Below are 22104 nucleotides of genomic sequence, written 5' to 3' on the forward strand. Positions count from 1 at the left end.
TGGTGCTTCCATCACAAAATGCACAATTCTTCTTAAATTTTTGCTATGCCGCTGCACTAATAAGAATTCAACCTCTTTACTACGACACTCCAAATTGAACTCACGTGCATCCAATTTATTTTGAACATCCTTGAGATGTCTTTACCTGGTGGAGCCTGGTGTTGGCTTAGCGGTTAGGGTGCCGGCTTGGGATCCTAGGATCCTGAGTTCGAATCTCGGTCGATTGCTGAATTAATACCAGGGGTGTTGACTCAGCCTGTCATCCTTCCGAGGTCGGCAAATTGAGTACCAGTTCACTGGTAATTCCCTGTGTGTCGAAAGAGGCGACTAACAGGGTTGGCGGCAGGAAGGGCATCCTGCCATAAAACATTGTGTTACGTGGTCCTCCCGGTAACTACCTGGTCTTGGTGACCCCCGGACCGTGGGAGGGACCCCGCCAGAAAGATATATGATTTATACGCTTTCGTAACGCAATCAATATGAAAGACACAACAATTCAAGTCAATAAGAAACCCCCACACCAAGGATCCGGATTAATGGATAATATATTCCCAATCAATCAACCACACTCAACAATCAATCAACAATATTACTCAGATGGCCATCTCATATATTTCCCCCCTTTCCCCACTCACGACCCCTCAATGGCCACTGTCCCTCACAATGTCTCTGGGCCCCTCCATACCAAGGTGAAGGTCGACTTCTCCGCACACAGGCGGTTGAACGAACCCCTGGCTGACGTGCTCCAAACGTGCACGTCGCGTACCGGGAACAGCTGCTGCAGCGCACACCTCCTTGCAAAGCAAAGCGGGCAAAGCAAAGCGGGCTCGCAAAGCGTGCGAGGCCCAAGGTGCGACCCGTACGCGTCCTTGTAGACGTTGAGGCGAACTGTGCCGGACGCTTGGTTCCGTGCACGAAGCCACGGCAACTTGACGCGTAACCGGTAATTACCCCGCGCAGGTAACTCCTCTCGCCAGACGGGCTTTCAAACGCAGCGTTCCCCACGCTGCTCAATATCGACACCGCTCGCGTCGGAGCTGGGCGAGGAAGAAAAAGATAGCCGCTTCTCCCGGACCTTGTGTCTTTTTTCTTCTTTCGGTTCACCATCCCGTTTCCGGTCTCCTGTTATCCGGAGCCTCTCTAACCATTTAACCACAACAACCTTTCATAGAATAAACATTAATAAGCAATGACATGAATAGTAATTCACCTAAACCCGGAATCCGTAACACTCCCCCCCCTTCAAGAAAGAAAGTTTGAACCCCGCGAAAACTTTCTGGGCCGGCCAACTTTGATAAACAAACCCGATACCCCAAATCATCAGTCCTTCTCGGCCAGTCCTCTGCCAATCATTCTTTCGGGAGATGCCGTAACTCTGGGAGCCTCCATAGTAATATCAGCTGCTGCCAACACCAAAACTACCGCCAAGTGGTCCTCTTCTGTAGACCTCTCGACGCCTACGAAATGCCTTCCCTACTGTTATGGTCCGACCCTCCAAATCCTTACCATTCCAATTCTTCTCTGCCTCCCTGGCGTCTTTTGTGCTTGCAAACGTGACAAAGCCGAACCCTCTTGACCGTTGCGTTTCCCTGTCTTTTACCACCCGCACTTCCACCAGCGGCCCATATCTGTTGAAGACAGAGGTCAGAACTTCTTCCTCTGTGTTGAAGTTCAGTCCCCCTACAAATAACTTGGCACTTTTGTCGCCATCCCAAGCTGGGGTGGTGTTATTTCCCCTGCGGTGCTCTTTACCCACCCTTGGGTTACCATAAATTTGCCCCCCGGCCAAATCATTCCCGATAATCACAGATACTCCTTCTACAGGAAGCGTGGCTTGTAAACCGACGGTGACCGGTCCTGACACCAAATCGGATTCCAAATGGATAACATGAAGTGGGGCACTAACACAGCCACCGATCCCTTGTAACCGAACCCTATCACCAGTTGCGGTACTCTTTGACAATGGCAAAATGCCTTCAAGCATTAAGGGGATGCCTTTTCAACCCTAACAGGTCTTGGGTTAGTCAAGTCTCCCTCGAGTGAGACCAACCCCTCATAAATAAATGGTTGGTAACTCTTCTGTGGGCCATTTCTTACGCTTGCCATCGCATTCGGAGTTGTAATAGTCGGACTCCGCTCTGGGTTGTCCCTTTTCATGAGGTAACAACTGGACATCAAGTGTCCAGGTTTTTTGCAAAAGGCGCAAGTAGGCCCGGAGGAAAAACTCGTGGTCTGCCTCGGGCCCCCCGGAAAATAAGTTTGTCTTGGGCCCGTCGCCCTCTGATTTCGAACAGTTCGGGTATCAGCGTTGTCCCCATAATCATCTCGAGGCCGCCGCCATGTATTGTCGTTCTCCGCACCTGCTGTTCCACAACTCCCCTGCGGAAATCTAGGCGAGGAGTTAGGTTCGTGGATCCCTATCCGGTGTGTTAAGGCATAATCATCTGCCATGGTGGCTGCGTCCCATAACTTCGGTACTTTCTTTTCCTGCAGGTACACTTTGATGTCCTCGTGGACACACTGTTGAAATTCCTCCACCAGGATCAAGTCACGCAATGCTTCGAAGTCGTTCCCGACTCCTTTTGACTCACACCACCGATCAAACATGTTTTCTTTCACTCTGGCAAACTCCACATGGGTCTCACTCTCCCTCTTCCTGGCATTCCTGAATTTTTGCCGGTAAGCTTCAGGAACCAACGCATTGGCTTTGAGGATGTGCTTCTTCAATACCTCATAATCTGCACATTGGTCCATTGGTAGCGCCGAATAAATCTCTTGAGCTTTACCCACCAGCACACTTTGCACTAGTATGGTCCAGGCCTCCTCCGGCCAGTTTAACTGTCGAGCCACTTTCTCAAAGTGTGGAAAAAATTTAGCGACTTCCTTTTCACTGAAGGGTGGAACCAGCCTCACATGTCTGCCCACATCCCAGGTGTTCTGGCTAGGTGTCGACCCCATCAGCAAGGGTGGTACCTCTCCCCATTCTCTCATTAAATCCAGCTCCTTGAATTTAATCTCTTGCTGAAGCGCCAGATCACGTTCCTTCAACTCCCTTTCGGCTTTTCTCTCCTCTGCTTCGAGTTCCCTGGCAGCTCTCCTCTCCTCTGCTTTTCTCCCTTCTAACCTTTCCTGGAGTTCTCGTTCCACTCTCCTTTCCTCTGCTTGTTTCTCTTCTCTCCTCTCTTCTGCTTTCCTTTCCTCTGTTTTCATCCTTTCTAACCTTTCCTGGAGTTCTCGTTCCATACTCCTTTCCTCTGCTTGTTTCTCTTCTCTCCTCTCTTCTGCTTTCCTTTCCTTTTCTGCTCTTTCCTTTTCTGCTTTCCTTTCTTCTTCTGCTCTTTCCTTTTCTGCTTTCCTTTCTTCTTCTTTTAACCTTTCCTGGAGTTCTCGTTCCACTCTCCTTTCCTCTGCTTGTTTCTCTTCTCTCCTCTCTTCTGCTTTCCTTTCCTCTTCTGCTCTTTCCTTTTCTGCTTTCCTTTCTTCTTCTGCTCTTTCCTTTACCGCTTTCCTTTCTTCTTCTTTTAACCTTTCCTGGAGTTCTCGTTCCACTCTCCTTTCCTCTGCTTGTTTCTCTTCTCTCCTCTCTTCTGCTTTCCTTTCCTCTTCTTTGATCCGTTCCTGGCTCCGTAATTGCAACTCCAGTTTCCGGAGCTCAACGTCTTCTGGTTCTTCGGGTAGCCACTGCCAGGCTAACTCGTCCCATGTTCCTAATCCCACCATAGATTGTATCACCGTGGTCTGCAACTCTGCCTTCCTCAAATTAGTTTGGACCTCCAAGTTAAAATGTTTGGCCAATTTCAAGAGGTCCGCTTTTAGTAACGCTCGGAACTGTGCCTCACTAGGTGTTACCGCAAAGTTCTGTGCAACAAACGCCATGGTGACTATCGTTAACACCTGTTAACCTTCACCCAAGACTTTACCACAGTCTTAAAATTTACCAATTAATAATTAATTAATTAATTTTAATTACTAAAAATTATTATTTTATTATGTTATACAATTTTAGATCCCGGAATTCAATTGGACGAGCCCCCAATTCTGTTACGTGGTCCTCCCGGTAACTACCTGGTCTTGGTGACCCCCGGACCGTTGGAGGGACCCCGCCAGAAAGATATATGATTTATACGCTTTCGTAACGCAATCAATATGAAAGACGCAATAATTCAAGTCAATAAGAAACCCCCACACCAAGGATCTGGATTAATGGATAATATATTCCCAATCAATCAACCACACTCAACAATCAATCAACAATATTACTCAGATGGCCATCTCATATATTTCCCCCCTTTCCCCACTCACGACCCCTCAATGGCCACTGTCCCTCACAATGTCTCTGGGCCCCTCCAGACCAAGGTGAAGGTCGACTTCTCCGCACACGGGCGGTTGAACGAACCCCTGGCTGACGTGCTCCAAACGTGCACGTCGCGTACCGGGAACAGCTGCTGCAGCGCACACCTCCTTGCAAAGCAAAGCGGGCAAAGCAAAGCGGGCTCGCAAAGCGCGCGAGGCCCAAGGTGCGACCCGTATGCGTCCTTGTAGACGTTGAGGCGAACTGTGCCGGACGCTTGGTTCCGTGCACGAACCCACGGCAACTTGACGCGTAACCGGTAATTACCCCGCGCAGGTAACTCCTCTCGCCAGACGGGCTTTCAAACGCAGCGTTCCCCACGCTGCTCAATATCGACACCGCTCGCGTCGGAGCTGGGCGAGGAAGAAAAAGATAGCCGCTTCTCCCGGACCTCGTGTCTTTTTTCTTCTTTCGGTTCACCATCCCGTTTCCGGTCTCCTGTTATCCGGAGCCTCTCTAACCATTTAACCACAACAACCTTTAATAGAATAAACATTAATAAGCAATGACATGAATAGTAATTCACCTAAACCCGGAATCCGTAACAATTGCTTCAAAAAGGGGACCAAGGTGCCTGAAAAAGGCCAACCCCTACTCTGCGGGGGGAAATGGCCTCCAAAGGTAGGGACTGGCAAACAAAATTCAAGTTGGAGATAGATGTAAAATTACTATGTGAGCTGTTAGAGCTCTTCAAGATGAAGAAAATAAGCCATAGATGACCCTTCTAGCATGTCTATAAGCAAAGTTATGGCCAAAAGCATATCAGCAATTTTCTGCATCAGTGGCCATTATTTATCATATAAATATGGAATCCATATCTGTGACCGATTTACATTGAAAACTGCTGAAATATGTACGCAACTTCAACTTAGCACAGTTTAGTAAATACTCGAGATAAATCCATGTGGTAAAAAATATTTTGATCAGTAGGACTTGCAATTTATTAGCAAGGTCACAACAAGGTCACGGCAAGGTCATTTCAAGGTCACATCAAGGTCGCACGAAAGGTCACACAAAGGTAAAATTCCATAATTTGCGGGGCAGAAATTGTGCAGGGTACATTAATTTGTTTAACCTATAGCAAGCAATCAGCAAGCATCCAAAACCCTTATTTCTGGTGCTTGCATTTGCCTCATTTATGCCTCATTGCTGAGAGTTGCTAAGACCTACGACTTAGAAATTCCACCTGGACACACTTCAGGGGGCACTTTCAAAGGGGAGATGTGCTTCTTCTTTCTAAACAATATTTTAGGTGTGGTATAGACACGATATTTGCATGCATCGGTTTCAAAAATCAAGCACATATGGAAAAATTACTCACGTGAAACCAGGATCCGTCTCGGTGGTAGCCATGATTGTGTAGATGTCACATGATAGTCATGAAGAGTGGTTAAGTCCAAAATATGACATACCATGGCATAAAAACGATTTGCCCGCAAAGCATTGCACCGCAACGGCAGTCACAGAGTGCCATGCACAGCGTGGCGTAAGTAGTGCGCGCAGCGCCACTGGCGGAATTCCCGGTCCCTACTAAAGGTGGTTCTTTTCTTATTTTTTCCTGAGATGTCTTTACAACTTGATTGGAGTCCACCTGTTGCCAATTCAATTGATTGGACATGAATTCGAAAGAAACACATTTCTATACAAGGTCCAACAGTAGTTGGCAGTGAATGTCAGAGAGAGCAGAAACTCTACAATGAAGTCCAAGGAACTGTCCATAGAACTTCGAGATAGAATTGCAAGGACGCATAGATCTGAGGAAAGGTATAAAACAATTTCTGGAGTGTTGAAGGAAGAATTCCAATAAGAGCACATTCCAATGGGAAAAGGCCTGACATAATGAGACAAATTCCCAAAAGGACAAATTCCAATAAGCTCCATCGTTAGGAAATGGAAAGAATATGGAACTACCCAGGCTCTTACTAGAGATGGCCGTCCAACAAAACTGAGCAACCGAGCAAGAAGGATCTTGGTTAGGGAGGTGACCAATAACCCATGACCACTCTGACAGAACGACAGAGTTCATTGGTTGAGAAGGGAGAACCTGCCGGAAGGACAACAGTCTCTGCAGGACTTCACAAATCTAGGCTTTATGGGAAAGTGGCCAGATGGAAGCCACTCCTAAGAAAATGGCACATGACAGCATGCCTAGAGTTTGCAAAAAGGCATGCAAAAGACAGATCATGAGGCAAAATATTCTGTGGTCTGGTGAGACAAAAATTTAACTATTTGGCCTGAATACAAAGCGCTATGTCTGAGCGAATACAAAGACACCGAGCACAGCTCATCACCCATCTAACACCATCCCTACCATGAAGCATGGCGGCGGCAGCATCATGCTATGGGGATGCTTTTCAGCAGCAGGAACTGGGAAACTTGTATTGATAGAGGGAACAATGAATGGAGACATATACAGGTAAATCCTTGAGGAGAACCTGCTTCAGAGTGTAAAAGACCTTAGACTGCAGCAAAGATTTACGTTCCAACAGGACAATGACACCAAGCATAGAGCGAAAGCAACATTGGAATCTATTCAGAACAAGAACGTGAAAGTCGTTGAGTAGCCCAGGCAAATCCCAGACTTGAACCCCATTGAGAATCTGTGGAAAGACTTGAAGATTGCTGTTCACCAATACTCCCCATTCAACTTGACAGCTTGAGCAAATCTGCAAGGAAGAATGGGAGAAACTCCCCAAATCCATATGAGCAAAGCTCATACAGACATGCCCAAGAAGACGAAGCTGTAATAGCTGACAAAGGTGCTTCTGCAAGTATTGAATCGATTTGGGGTTGAGGGAGAGGGTGGGGGAGGGGAGGGTTGAATACTTATGTAAATTGGTTATTTCTGTATTTCATTTTTAAGTATTTCGTAAAAAATTTCTGAGTAAAGAATTCCACTTTTACATTATTGGTTATTATGTGTCGATCAGTGACAAAAAATCTCAATTTAATCCATTTTAAATTCAGGCTGTAACAATAAAATGTGAAAAAGTCAAGGGGTGTGAATACTTTCTCGAGGCACTGTAAATGGTCTGATTCACTTTCACAATATCCTTCATGTTGTTAAATGTGGTGTTTAACTTTTTTCAATGATTAACACTTTTCTTTACATGTGAAACGGTTTCCATGCATTATTGACCTTGTTAATGTTATCCCTGGTGTTGGGCTAGCGGCTAGGGTGCCGGCTTAGGATCCTAGGATCCTGGGTTCGAATCCCGGTCAATCGCTGAATTAACGCCAGGGGGGTTGACTCAGCCTGTCATCCTTCCGAGGTCGGCAAATTTGAGTACCAGTTCACTGGTAATTCCCTGCTTGTCGTTAAAGGCGGCAAAAAGGGTTGGCGTCAGGAAGGGCATCCGGCCGTAAAACATTGCTTCAAAAAGGGGACCGAAAAACAACAACAACCACAGTTCCCGAAAAAGGCCAACCCCCGCTTGCGGGGAAAAATGGCCTCTAAAGGTGGTTTTTAAAATTTTATTGACCTTGTTAATGTGGATTAAGGGCTGCCATCCTAATTTCCGTTGATGCATTATTGCCTTGGATGGCTTTTATTGTCCTTGATCCATAAAAGCAATGTCACAATTTTGTTCGTTTCTAAACAATTTCAAAATTCTATTTTTTGACGGACGTCATGCACCATTTATATTGGTGCTTTACTCATGCTAGAAGGTGCCTCCGCAGCGCGTATTTGATGCTGAGGATTACTATGAGGATTTGGATGATGAGGACTATGAAGAAGATATTCCAAAGCGGAAAACCAAGACGAAGGGACGGGTGAGTTCTTGCTTAATTTTTTTTCTTTTTTCTTTTATTCTTTAAAAAACAATTGGTATACAGAATCGAGGCTCATGTAAGAGCTAACACATTAAACATGAAAACATGCACAAACACATAAAACATACAATGAAGGGAGCAGGAGACAAGAGGGGGAGCAAGAGGGAAGCACCCAAGCACAACAACAGTAGAGAACAGGGACGTCGGTAGATCTGTGGATGGGGGAGGTGGAGGGGTACACGGTATAAAGCAAATGAACACTACTATAAGTGTGGTGGTGTTTGAGAGGGGGCAGGGGGGGGGGGCAGAGTGAGGAAAAAGGATGGAGGAGGTGGAGAAAGGGAGAATTGGAGAAAAGTGGTAGGGGGGGGGGGAGATTCGAAGGGGAGGGGTGAGGGGGGAGTTTTTAAGGGGAGGGATGAGGAGGGAGTTTTGAAGGGGAGGGGCGAGGGGGGATATTAGGAGGGGAGGGCTGAGGGGGGAGTTTGGAAAGTGTTGGACGGTTAATGAAAAACTAACATTTATTACAAACTGGGTTTGTTGTGATTTTCAAGTCAGAGATCCGTTTGAAAACGTCAGAGGAGTGATGGAATGAAGGTGAGTTTAGAGAATGCAGAAATAAAGAACAGTAAGAGATTGAATTTTTCTTTTAAATGGAATGATTTGATGAGGAAATTGAAAAAAGCCTTTTCAGTCAGAAGAAGAACAGCGTGCTGTAATATACCACTGAATATAACACTGCAGGGGAAACTTTAAACATTTTAAAACAAAACCGTGAAAACTATCTGGGAAAATTCCCTGGAGTGAGGTCGTGGAACTGAGAAAGAAGGAGAAAGGGTTGAATGATTATGTTGGAAACTGGAATTGGAAAGGTATTGACTGGAGAGGTTGAAGAAAAAAGGAGATTAAGGGGGCTGGCTGAGACAACGTGGTCATGGACGGAGAAGGGTGAAGTGAAAGAAATTATTATTATTATTTAAAAAATTTTTTTTGTATTTTAGACTTGAAACAAAGGGTAAGATGTTCGGGGGAGGTAGGGGGTGAAAGGAAAAAAAAAAAAGAAAAAAAGAAAAAGAAAAAGCAACACAGTGAAAGAACGAACTTAAGTTTACAAAATACCGACGTGGGGAGGGAAGCCGCGAGGGACAGGCCCCGCAGCACATGGTGCGAACAAAACGACTAATTACACACAAGTTTGCATGAATTGCAAAACCAAGATCTAACTAGAAACACACAGTAACACACACAGTGAAATAACCAATATAAATTTGACAAGGACATGATTGGGAAAATACTTAACTTTGATGACGTGCAGAGCTCTGAACGACGCTTCCTCGTCAGAGGAGCCGGAAGCGGAAATCCCCATTTTGCTTGTCTTTGCCTCTTTCTCTCTTTTTTTTTTTGTCTTTCTTTTTATGCCTCAGTTGATGAAGTTGCTGGAGGCATTATGTTTTCAGGTTGTCCGTCCGTGATAGGTTTTCGTTACCGCGATAACATGAGAACAGCTGAAGGGATCTTAGTCAAACTTGCTGCAGGTATGTATAATGAAGTAAAGATGAAATGATTCGATTTTGAGGTTGCATGGTCAAATGGCAAAGGTCAGAGGTCATGTTAGGTAAAAATCCTGTTACTGCGCTAACTTGTGAACCAGTGATGGGATTTTGACCAAATTTGGTATACTTATGTAGAATGATGGAAAGATGAACTGGTAAGATTCTGGGGTCAAGAGGTCAAAGGTCAAAGGTCATGTCAGGTAAAAATATGATACGTTAGAACAGCTGATGGATTTGAATCAAACTTGGTACAAGTATTATAATGATGTAATAATGTGGGCAGAGGCATATCGGTGGACTTAGTGACGTCGAAGAATGCCTTTCTAGTTATTGTCTTTCTTCGTATCTCTTTTTTTTTTTTTTGTCTTTACCTTTTATTTTTCACTTTTGCTTTTTTTTCTTTGCCTGTCTTTTTACTTTCTCTTTCTTTCACTTCTCTCTTTTCTTTCACTTCTCTCTCTCTTGCTCTCTCTCCTCCCCCCCTCTCTCTCTCTCTCTCTCTCTCCCTCTCCCTCTCCCTCTCCCTCCCCCTCTCCCCCTCCCTCTCCCTCTCCCCCTCCCTCTCTTTCCCCTCCCTCTCTTTCCCCTCCCTCTCTTTCCCCTCCCTCTCTTTCCCCTCCCTCTCTTTCCCCTCCCTCTCTTTCCCCTCCCTCTCTTTCCCCTCCCTCTCTTTCCCCTCCCTCTCTTTCCCCTCCCTCTCTTTCCCTCCCTCTTTCCCCTCCCTCTTTCCCCTCCCTCTCTTTCCCCTCCCGCTCTTTCCCCTCCCTCTCTTTCCCCTCCCTATATTTCCCCTCCCTCTCTTTCTCCTCCCTCTCTTTCCCCTCCCTCTCTTTCCCCTCCCTCTCTTTCCCCTCCCTCTCTTTCCCCTTCCTCTCTTTCCCCTCCCTCTCTTTCCCCTCCCTCTCTTTCCCCTCCCTCTCTTTCCCCTCCCTCTCTTTCCCCTCCCTCTCTTTCCCCTCCCTCTCTTTCCCCTCCCTCTCTTTCCCTCCCTCTCTTTCCCCTCCCTCTCTTTCCCCTCCCTCTCTTTCCCCTCCCTCTCTTTCCCCTCCCTCTCTTTCCCCTCCCTCTCTTTCCCCTCCCTCTCTTTCCCCTCCCTCTCTTTCCCCTCCCTCTCTTTCCCCTCCCTCTCTTTCCCCTCCCTCTCTTTCCCCTCCCTCTCTTTCCCCTCCCTCTCTTTCCCCTCCCTCTCTTTCCCTCCCTCTCTTTCCCCTCCCTCTCTTTCCCCTCCCTCTCTTTCCCTTTCTTTCTTTGTCTCCTTTTTCTTTCTATCCTTTTTTTCTCTCTTTAGCATAGTTGAGTAACCACAGTGGAAGGGAAAGAAAGGGGTGTCAACTCAGCTAGAGTTGAATACTATGGGAGGTAACTATGGATGGCTATCTTGGAAGATAACTGAGGCACACAAGGTGGTTCCAGAGATGAGAGAATAAAGGGATAAAGGAATGGTGGTGGGTGATCAACTTTGACTAATTGGTGAGGGAACCAAGTGTGTAATTCTGAAGAACACTTGCGACTGGGCAATCTGGGAGAGGATAAAAAAAAAGAGATTGCACGAGGAACGAGGCCATCAGTGAGGCATTAGAAAACATCAGTGAGTCAACCAACCTGCCTGCATTATCGCCCTACTTCATACCAGTAATATCGGAAATATTTGCTTGTGTTTGTTTGCTTTCAAATTAAATATGTTTTTAAATAAAAGTTCCTTCATGAAGTCAATTTATTTATTTTTGTAAATATTTATGCAATTCCGATTTGAAACCTAACTACTTTAATATGTCACATTGCATTGTTTTTGCTTTAAAAAAATAACTTTCATGTTTCGGTGTGGGTAAATTTGTCTTGTTCTTCAACCTGATCCTGGTGCCTGGATGGTGCTGAATTGTCATCCCTGTCTTACATGTATTTATGTATTAGACAAGAGGAAAGCGTGCTTACAAGAGACAGTCAGACAGACACGCTGAAGGAGCTTCTGATGAACAGGACAGAGGAGATGTTATTTCAGAAGCTGGAAGCAGTGTAAGTCTCATGTGAAGAATATCTCGATTACAATGTATGTTTTTGGCCTTTATTGACTTAATTTTTTTTAATCGTATAGATTATAGACTTTCATATTCAATTTGATGCAATATGAATGTCTCATTTGTATCCGCATTATAATGCAACTCGCTGAAGCGCCCGGTGTTGAATGGGGGGTAAGGTGGGGGTGGAGGCGGTTGATGGAGGGGAGGGCTGGGGGAGGGAAAGGAGTGGAGGGGGGGAGGGGGTGGGGAGAGAGGGAGGGGAGGGGAGGGGAAGGGAATGTTAGGAGAAGGGTGTGGGAGGAGGAGGAAGGGAGGGGGAGGGGAGGAGGACGATTTATCCGTGTGGAGAGTGGTTTAACCTCAGCGTTGCCCAGGTAAAAAAGGAGATTGTAATACCCTCTACAACCACCCCTAGGCGGTGCTACGCAGTATACATTTCCATAGAGTATTTATGTTGCTCTTGCCCGCCACGCCTCTGTGTGAGGCCACGGCCACATAGCCTATGTTACCACACCCCCCCCCCCCCCACAAAGTTGTATTTATACCCCGAGTTTGGAGTTTGTAACTTAAAAGATGTGGCCGTGCATACAACACAAACAAATGTCCACCTGATGAACTGCACACTCATTGATGAATCGCTCTGCTTGTGCAACAATTGGGATGATAATTTTAAAACTGGGGTGAGATTAAAACCATGTTAGACGGCTTAGAATCGAGTGTGCGTACCTCTAGGCCATCCTGTCCCTGCTCTTCATACAGTCATATTTCTTTTGGTTTTTGTAAATATATTGTTGTGGTCGTCTCAGTTGCTGATTCAAATCCAATGAGTCGCCTCAATGTGACCATTATAGTCAACCATTCCAGGACCTTCCTGCCTGTGTCTAAAGCCATGATACTGTGCAGATTGGAGGTACCAAATCGGTCCAGTGTTACGCGATTTTGGCCAAGCGAGCCCTATGTGTGCGACGTGTTCTGGATGCATGACGTTAATTGTTGCCACCAATTATTCCTCATTGGGCCTTTCTGAATCACCAAGGAGAACCACGACAGCCTGAACAAGGCAAGCAATAACATGTATGTAATAAATAAATGGCAATGCAAACCCCTTATGCACTACCGGACATATGTGCCCACGGAAGCAACAAATGATCGAAGACCTTAAATACCTATGTCCTTATGGGCCTTCAGACACACCACGTAAGAGATAATAGCCAAGTAAAAAAATTATATGCACAAAGCCACTATGGTCAAACCTTTTTAAAATATATTTTGTTTTGATTTGCACCAAGCTAAGCTTTTTTTTTTTTTTTCCTTTTTTTTTTTTTTGTACACAGAATCGAGGCTCGCGAAAGAGCTAACATTTATTTCACAAACAAATCAAACAGACAAACAAAATATATAAAAGAGGGAGCGGTAGACAAGATGGGGAGAGAAGGGGGAAGCACACAAACACAACATTTGAGAGCAGGGACATCGGGAGATGTGTGGGAGGGAGAGGGCTTGGGGGGGAGGAGGCATGGGGTGGGGGGGGGGGGGGGGGGGGGGGGTGGGAGAAGCATAAAACACAAGGACACCAAGGACTTCCAGGACAGAAGTTGGTATTTCAAAAAAGTGGATTTGGGGTGAAATTAGCAGGGGTAGAATATATAAAATATAATTATATAAAATATATATAAAAATATAATTCTTGGGTATACAGATGAAAATTATAACATTGCTTGCATGTGAAATTTGAATGCACGCAAGAAATATTGTGAGCTCCTAATGTTGACCTGATTTTGTTGGATTTCTCCTGTGACCTCCATCCTATTTTGTTGTTGTTTTTTTTCCCTGTTTTCTAGGGTAAAGGCGTGGTGGTGGTAAAAGGAAAACGAGGTGCACGATAAGGAAGATAAACCGTACGCCTGTGACAGTACGCGGTGCATATTGTACACACACACACAAACACATACACATACACACGCACGCTGATTATGTGCACCCGAGTGACATGTAATATCCGTGAAGTGCCGTGTTTTTTCTCTACTTCTTCCTCGGTTACTTTCATCTCTTGTCTTGGTTTCATGCCTTTGCCTTTCCCTTTTCAGATAGTTACAAACACAAACGTAGCTCAAAAGCATCCGCTAAAGGTATTTTAAAGTTGGCTTTCCCTTCCTTCCATGTGAAATGTGTTTCCATCCGAGGGATCATAAAAACGTAACAAACTGTCGCATTAAAATAGCATGGCCTCCTTTTCTTTTCTTTTTCTCATTCATTGACTTTTACATTTTGAGTGAGCTTGCGAGTTTTGACATGGAATGTTACCATGGCTTGTTTGAAATGCTTGCAACAACCGATGTTCACTCGGCTGCAGTGCAGAGCTATCATTCCACAATTTTTGGTGGTTTTTTTTTTGTTTCTTTGTTTTTTTTAACGAAAGGAAAACACCTTTTCTTTTGTTAAATATTTGTACACCTCAACTGTTTTTAATGCAATGCATGGATTGTTTTTAAGCCATGCCCATGAATGTGAAAGCACTGCGATTTTGTTGCTTTTTATGTCTACTTCCCACCACCACCCCTACCCCTACAATCACCACTACCACCACTCCTCCCCCCCCCCCTACCCATACCTCCACCACCCCTCCCCCCTACAACCACTGCCACTCCTCTCCTCCTCCCCTTCCACCACCCCTTCCCTGCCTACCACCACCCTCACCCCTCCCTCTCCGTACCATCACCCTTCTACCTCCTACCATCACTCTCCCTCCCCCCCCCCCCCACCTCCTGCCCACCATCACCACCCACCCCACAGCCAACCTCCACCCTCCACCACCACCACCACCACCACCTCCCAAAGGCTTTTCTCCTTCACTGTACAGCTTTGCTGTGACTATTTTTGAATATTTTTCACAACTTTACATCAGTAGCTTTTCAAACCACGTTTTTATTCCTCCTCGTCTGCTCTCATCGTTCCCACAGTTTGTGGCAAGCGCTACAAGAACCGCCCAGGCCTGAGTTATCATTACACCCACAGCCACTTGGCTGACGAAGAGGGCGAGGATGCAGATTCACGGCCCTCTACCCCTGTGACGCGTCGGAACGATGAGCGCAAGTGTACGCCATTTCATTCTGTGCCTATTAGATGCACTTACAGTTTGAAAGCCTGATCCTTTGAAAATGCTGATGTTTTAACTGTGGAAGTACAGTATTATACCTTGTATTCTTCAATTTAGATCACGATCTTCATATTTGGGGAGGAATGAACGATTGCACATTGTAGTTGTTCGTCATTATTTCAGGTCCTTCAAATGCTAATTGATTGCATTCACCATTCTTTCCTTCCCTCTTCACATAAAAGCAAAGAAAGGTCCCGATGGGTTAGCAACTCCCAACAATTATTGTGACTTTTGTCTTGGTGGCTCATTGGAGAATAAGAAAACGGGGCACCCCGAGGAGCTCGTCTCGTGTTCCGACTGTGGCCGTTCTGGTACGTGCTTCTACATGTTTGTTTATATTCATACATTGTACGAAACCTGCATGTCTTCGGTACCGACAGAATGTGGCATGTGTTGTTGGTCTTTGAGAGGATGTTTTCTAAACTCTGTTGTCTAAATTTGTTACCGACGTCAATACACAACTTTCGAAATGATGTATGAACACAAACGTGGCCATTTGCGCATGCGCTGTGTGTGCGTTTTCATTGACTCGGTTCTGCTCGGCCAGGCACTTTTAAGCTGCCGTTGCGAGCGTGAAATCTGGAAGTGAAAGTCTTTTAAACATAATTTTCAGCATTTAAACAAAAGAGTGGCAATCTCGAAATGGTTAACCAGAATCGTTTTGTTGCTGGATGCAAATCCGACTCATGAAAATATAGGAGATACGAGAAATATCCTTGGATGAGACTGAGGGGTATCATTTCCTTTCGATACAAGCGAGCGGCCACACTGGATATATTAACACTCCCCCCACTCACACACATGCCTCTCTTTTTAGCAATAGATGCAAAAATGTAGTTTAATATCTGTTGTGGCCCCAAAACCAAACATTCAATATATTTATAAGAATCCTCATAGCTCACATAGCTCCTCTCCTTATCCGTCCCCCCGCCCCAGTCTTCCCAACATGATTAATAGTAAATATCATTTTAAACTTACCCTGTACATTCACAAGCCTCAGATATGTCATCCACATCACTGTTCAGAAGCACCAAATCAGGATATACACAAGCTTTGTGTATTTTCACATCGCGAAGATGTCCTTTGCTGAAGAGTTGGTTACCTTTACTTGGTAATGACGCACAGCATCGTCTTTCCAATTGTAGACATCAATTAAATAAATCACCAAGCCTGTCACGTTCCTAGCTGGCACTCCCCACAAGGTTCAATGTGCATTCACTGGTAGTGGTACGTCGGGGATTTGCGTAGCACATGTCTGTTCACTCTGGCCTTGCATTGCTCCACATGGTTGGGAGTTTGCAGTATGAGCAACTTCCCGTTCGGCAAGCTGAGAGATTTTTCCAAGTCTTTCGTTGTACAGAGGCACAGCCCTTTCTCTCAGGTAATTTTCCATGTATTTTCATCTTCCTTTAGAAGCCTTGTGTGCCATTTTAGGTAACAATCCTTATCTCGTGCACATGGTATACTTCATGATGACCTGAACACCGCCGTTTCTCGTCGTTTTGTGCATGTACACTCTTCGCATTCTGGGGCACATTACATCATTTCGAAAGTCGCATATTTTATTTTAAATTATTTAGTTTTTTTTTAAATTGCATTTGTCAAATCTATTTTTTCGCAATTTTCAAGGTTATGCACAGCTAAATTGTATTGGCCACAAGTTGTTCGTGTTTTATTTGTGGGAAGGGACAGTTCCCGAAAAAGGCCAACCCCCGCTTGCGGGGAAAAATGGCCTCTAAAGGTGGTTTTTGTATTTCATGATTGCATGACCGTATGGATATTTACAGCATTAACCATTTGCTGCTGGGAGTTTTCTAACAGTATCCTCCCAACATGGTGACATTGCAGAGTACTAAGTGGCTTGCACGTGATCTTCGTTGTGCAGTCGACTCTCAATAAATTCCGGAAAACCTAGAATTGGCAAGATGATGAAAGATTGTTTTTTTATTATCTATTTGGAGCTATTGTTTAATATTTTATAGCACGTGTTGATTAAAACCCCCATACATTCGCTTAGCATTATTTTGCTGGACATTCAAATTGGAAAGCGTGGACTTGGAGTTTCCAGTAACTTTCGATGGCACAATGGATATATGAGCGTAAGATCGAACATGATAAAATGAAAATGCGATTTGTTACCTTGGGAGGGAGGGAGGGAGGGAGGGCGGGGGGTGGGGGGAGGATTCTATTTATAGATATTGAGCTGTTACTGAGGAGGGGAATGTGTAGACATATTCATGGGATGTAGCCATGATGGGGGACTCTTGCAATTCTTGCCGATTTACCTAGACGTGAAGTGTTAGTTCCTCGCAGATAATACATTCAGCTGCTGTTTCGGCATTAATGGTATGTGACTTTTCGTCTTCTTCTTCTTCTGCTTCTTCTTCTTCTTCTTCTTTTATATGCAGCATGGCTGTGGGCTTGCTGGTGGTGCAGCTTTGTCACTGATGCAATGCCTGTTTTGGGTTAGAGCAGGAATTTGGAATTTGGCCAGGGTGATGGCGATACCTCGCCCACTATGGGATGGGCTGAAAAAGCACCAGATATAATCTGCTAATCTGAGTCAATGGACAGGAAGTTAATGTGGTACATGCCTATTCATGGAAATGCCCTGCATAGATGTATATTGATCTCTAGCCCTATGAGTATATTGACATAATTTTTGCAGTTAAACAGATATCTTTTTCATTTTACTGTTGTTTTTTTTTTTTTTTTAATGCCCATCATCATGAGTTACCAGAAGCTCCAAGCCAATTGCAAATTTAAATGTAAGTATATTAAAGTAGCATGAGCGAATGGTGTGGGTTTCAATTCCCTCCGGTATACTACTGTATAGCAGTAGTAGTCGCTCCAATTAAAACATTTTTAAAAACTTCAATAATTATTGTTACTTGAATGGTCTACACGGGGGACCATATGTCTCAGTAAATTAATTTTAATTGAGTATTCGATAGATTGAGAGTCGACTGGTAACTGCTTTAGCTTGTGCGTGCTGTGGAAGGTCAGTGACAGGTGGCTGCGCTGCTTTGTTTGTATTATGTTTGACCCCCGATGGTGTGGCTGGGCTGGCGACTCCGACGAAGCAGACGTGCACGTTTTGCAGGAGCTTTTTACACCCTCCGATAGCGACTGTTCGACCTTTCTGGGATTTTCCGAAGATGACCGCCAAGATGCGCTAGCTGAGGACGGTTGTTGAGTAATTCATGACAACGCCTCTGAAGAGAAGTGCGCTGCAGCATCACGATCGGAGGAACTCTTTCGCCGCTTAAACCACTGGCAATTATATAATTGAATACATATGCAGTTGCAACAACGTATTCCCCCCCCCCCCCCACCAATGCCAGTTAAATGGGTATTGGTTACGAGTGCAAAGTTGCATTTGCAGATTGACAGCTGGGTGGAATGTGTTTGATTTTGAGGTTTGTAAGTGAAGTTGAAAGCGCAGAGCTTGGTGGAATACTCCAGCTCACGTTGCATCGATCTTCGTTTTTCAGGGAACGTTCTGCATGTGTCATCACACGTAGCTCTTCATATCTCTCTGTATAATGCTTTTTTCTGTTTTGAAATTCGTAAAAACAAAAAAATTATGATGAAGGCTGCTACGTCACATTCATTTATTTTGCTCCTCATAGCGTCGGCAGCTACTTGTGTAAGCATTTTATCGACAGTGCATCTGATATCACCAATCACACGTTGTACACTTAGATTTGTTTTAGTAATCTCGTCTTTTGTCCCTTGCCAGACATTTGGAACTTTGAGTTCTTCATGAAGTACTTTTAAATTGTTGAATGTTTTTGAAGCATTTTATTTCTTTTGTTTCTTTATTTACAGCATTGTTTTGTATTTTCAGATGAGGTAATTAATTGATGCTTATTTATGCTTTATTTTGCATTCTCACCTCAAATACGTAATCCAAAGACTCTTTGTGCTGGGCATTGCTCCTGGCTTTGGAAAATTTAAATTGAAAAGCCATACTATTTTTCTGTATTTTGGATACAAGCAGCTGTAGTAGCCACATGTCACCAAATTGACATTTTTGTGTGTATTCATATTCATTCATTTATATGTATGTATGTATGTATGTATGTATGTATGTATGTATGTATAGAACAGGCATTTTAAGGCCATTTTCCCTGCTAGAGCGGGGGTTAGCCTTGTGGGCCCCATGACGATCTTCTCCATTTCGCCCTATTTTCTGCATCTCCCCTTGTTAACCCCCTTGCCCGCATTTCTTCTTCCACCACCTTTAGCCAAGTCTTTCTCGGTCTTCCCCGTCCTCTACTTCCTTCTACATTCATTTCCATCGCTCTTCTCAACCAGTCACTTTCATCCTTTCTCAACACATGACTAAACCATCTCAACCTGTTTCTCTTCACGGCATCCATCACAGGCTCTATTCCCATCATCTTTCGAAATTCATCATTTGTCTTCCTCTCTCTCAACGATACTCCACACATCCACCGAACCATTCGCATTTCCACCCTTTCCAGCCTTCGTTGCTTCTCTACGTTCATTACCAATGGCTCGCTCCCATAAATCATGATACCTCTCACACATGCAGCATACACCTTTCCCTTCGGCTTCAACGACACTCCCCTCCTCGTCAGCACGCCAATCAGTTCCCGAAACTTCGTTCATGCACATCTCACCCTTGCAACTGTTGCTGAGTCTGATCCACCTTCTCCAATCAGCATGTCTCCTAGGTGGCAAAATATTTTCACACCTTTCAGCTTCATGACGTCTCCAAGATCCAACTCAACATTTCCTCCATTTGCAGCTCCCTCTGTGCACACCTTACACTTGAATGTAGCTGCCACACTGGTTAATGACCCTCTCAGACCACTACATTTTTGATGAACCCACTCCGCGCACATTGTACATTGAATGGAGTTCACTCCGATACCCTTCCTGCAAACAGCACACGGCCACTTCCCAGTTCTTTCCACCTCACAACATGCTTTAGCACTTGCCATCACCTTCGTCTTTCCGATAATCACCTTCAGACCTTATGTCTCCATAAATTCCTTCCACTTGTTCATCTTCTCCTTCAGTCCATCCATACTCTCCCCAATCAACACCAGATCATCTGCATACAACAACTCCCACGGTAAACCCTCCTTTACGTTCTGAGCCAGCACCTCCATCGCAGCTACAAATAGTAGTGGACTTGGTACCAACCGCTGATGCACTCCCACCTTCACCTCAAACTCACCATTGTTCCCATCCTTCATCCTTACAGCTGTGCGCGCTCTCTCGTACATTGCCATCACAGCTCTGGTCAACCATTCCTCCACTCCCAACTTCCTCAATGCCCATGTCACTACTTTGTGTGGAACCCGATTGAATGCTTTCTCCAGATCAACAAACCCAAGAAACAACTTCTTCCTCTTCTCCATGTATTTCTCCTGCAACTGCCTTACAATAAAAAGCGCGTTTGTCATTCCTCTTCCTGGCATAAATCCAAACTGCATTTCGTCGATCTTCACTTTCTTCCTTATCCTCCTCTCCAACACCCTTTCCAATACCTTCATTCCATGCTCTAATAACTTTATCGGTGGATACGAGCCACAGTCCAGAGGGTCACCTTTCCCCTTGTGCAGAGGGACGAGGGTACTCGGTTCCCAATCCACTGGAATGCGGCCTTCTTTCGCCACCAGATTACAGATCTCTGTCATTCTCTTGACACCCCAACTTCCCACTGCCTTCAACATATCTCCCACAACTCCCATCGGCCCTCCCGCCTTTCTACTCTTCATTGTTTTTCTCGCTTCCTCAACTTCCTTCTCAGTTATCTTCTCTGCCGGTCCTAAAACTGGGTTACTCTCTATGTTGCCATCCCATTCATTCTCTGCATTCAACAGCATTTCCATATATCTCTTCCATCTTCCTTTAATTCCATCTGGGTCCACAACGATTTGTCCCACTTCATCCTTCAAGCAACTCACCCCCATCACATCACACCTCTCTTTCGCTATCTGCCTTGCAATCCTGAATACCGCTCTCTGACCCTCTTCCGAATCCAAGTGTTCTCCGAACATTTTCCCACAACCTCCTGCGCCTTTGCTACCTCTTTCTTTGCAGCCTTCTTGGCTGCCTTATAATTTTCATGCTCTGCCTTTTCTGCCCCCGTACCCTTCGCCTTCTGCGACACCTTGAACTTCTTCCTCTTCTCGTCAATCCTCTTTCCAACTTCATCATCCCACCACCATGTTTCCGAGTGCCTTGGTGGTCCTTTGGTCCATCCACAAACCGCACCAACGGCTCCCAACAGACGATCTTTCATTGACATCCAACCACTTTCAAGCTCAACCACATCATCCTCTGCCATACTCAGCCTCTCTTTTAATGCCTCCCTCACTGTCGCCACTTTCAACCTCCACACCTTCATTCTCGGTTGGTACTTCCCGCGCCGAGCTCTCCTCGCAACTTTCACCTTTATGTCGCAGACAACCAAGTGGTGCTGTGAAACAGCCTTGTCCCCCGGGATCACCTTTGTGTCCTGGAGGTGCCCCCTATCTCGCCGACGCACCATCACGTAGTCAACGGTTGTCGTCGACCCACCTGACGTGTATGTAACAAGCTTATTATCCTCTTTCTGCAACTGAGTATTAGAAATCAAGATATCAGCTCCATCAGCAAACTCCAAAATCCTTTCACCTTCTCCATTTCTCACACCATATCCGTAACCCCCATGAACTCCCTCAAAACCCGTCCATACTCCTTCCCACATGTCCATTTAGGTCTCCTCCTACCACAACAACTTCCTCATCTTTCATGTTTTCCATCAGCTTCTCTATCGCACACCAGAACTTGTCCTTCTCTTCATCGCTCCGACCGACCTGCGGAGCATATCCCGAGATGACATTCACCAAGAGCTTTCCAATCATCATTTTCACAATCGACCTTTCACTCACCCTAGTCACACTCACCACACTGTCTACAAACGCCTCAGAAAACAGGACACCAACACCATTCACGCCCTCCGGGCACCCTTGCCACACAAACTTGTATTTCTGTCCCTGCCTACCCTTCACCATTCTCACACCACTTCCCTTCCATCTCGTCTCTTGCACACAACATATGTCCACTCTTCTTCTGACCAATACTTCCACCACTTCTCCTGTTCTCCCTGTCATTGTCCCTACATTCCATGTCCCAAACCTCAGAAATCGATCTCCACTTGGGGACCGATCTTCACGATATATATATATATATATATATATATATATATATATATATGTAAATCAAAAA

The 22104-nt window shown here is 45.1% G+C and overlaps 1 protein-coding gene across 1 annotated transcript in view; it reads left to right on the forward strand.

Moving 5' to 3' along the window:
• LOC137434908 (zinc finger protein ubi-d4) overlaps nucleotides 1-22104 on the forward strand; it is a 65947-nt gene that overhangs the window by 22369 nt on the left and 21474 nt on the right. The window contains exons 5-10 of the mRNA XM_078784957.1: nucleotides 8033-8129; nucleotides 8421-8434; nucleotides 13563-13608; nucleotides 13784-13825; nucleotides 14657-14791; nucleotides 15036-15164. Coding sequence (XP_078641083.1) covers nucleotides 8033-8129; nucleotides 8421-8434; nucleotides 13563-13608; nucleotides 13784-13825; nucleotides 14657-14791; nucleotides 15036-15164 — 463 coding nt within the window. The remainder of the gene's footprint in view (nucleotides 1-8032; nucleotides 8130-8420; nucleotides 8435-13562; nucleotides 13609-13783; nucleotides 13826-14656; nucleotides 14792-15035; nucleotides 15165-22104) is intronic.

This window comes from Myxine glutinosa, chromosome 9 (assembly GCF_964187855.1).
Source record: "Myxine glutinosa chromosome 9, kmMyxGlut1.1, whole genome shotgun sequence".
NCBI lineage: Eukaryota > Metazoa > Chordata > Myxini > Myxiniformes > Myxinidae > Myxine > Myxine glutinosa.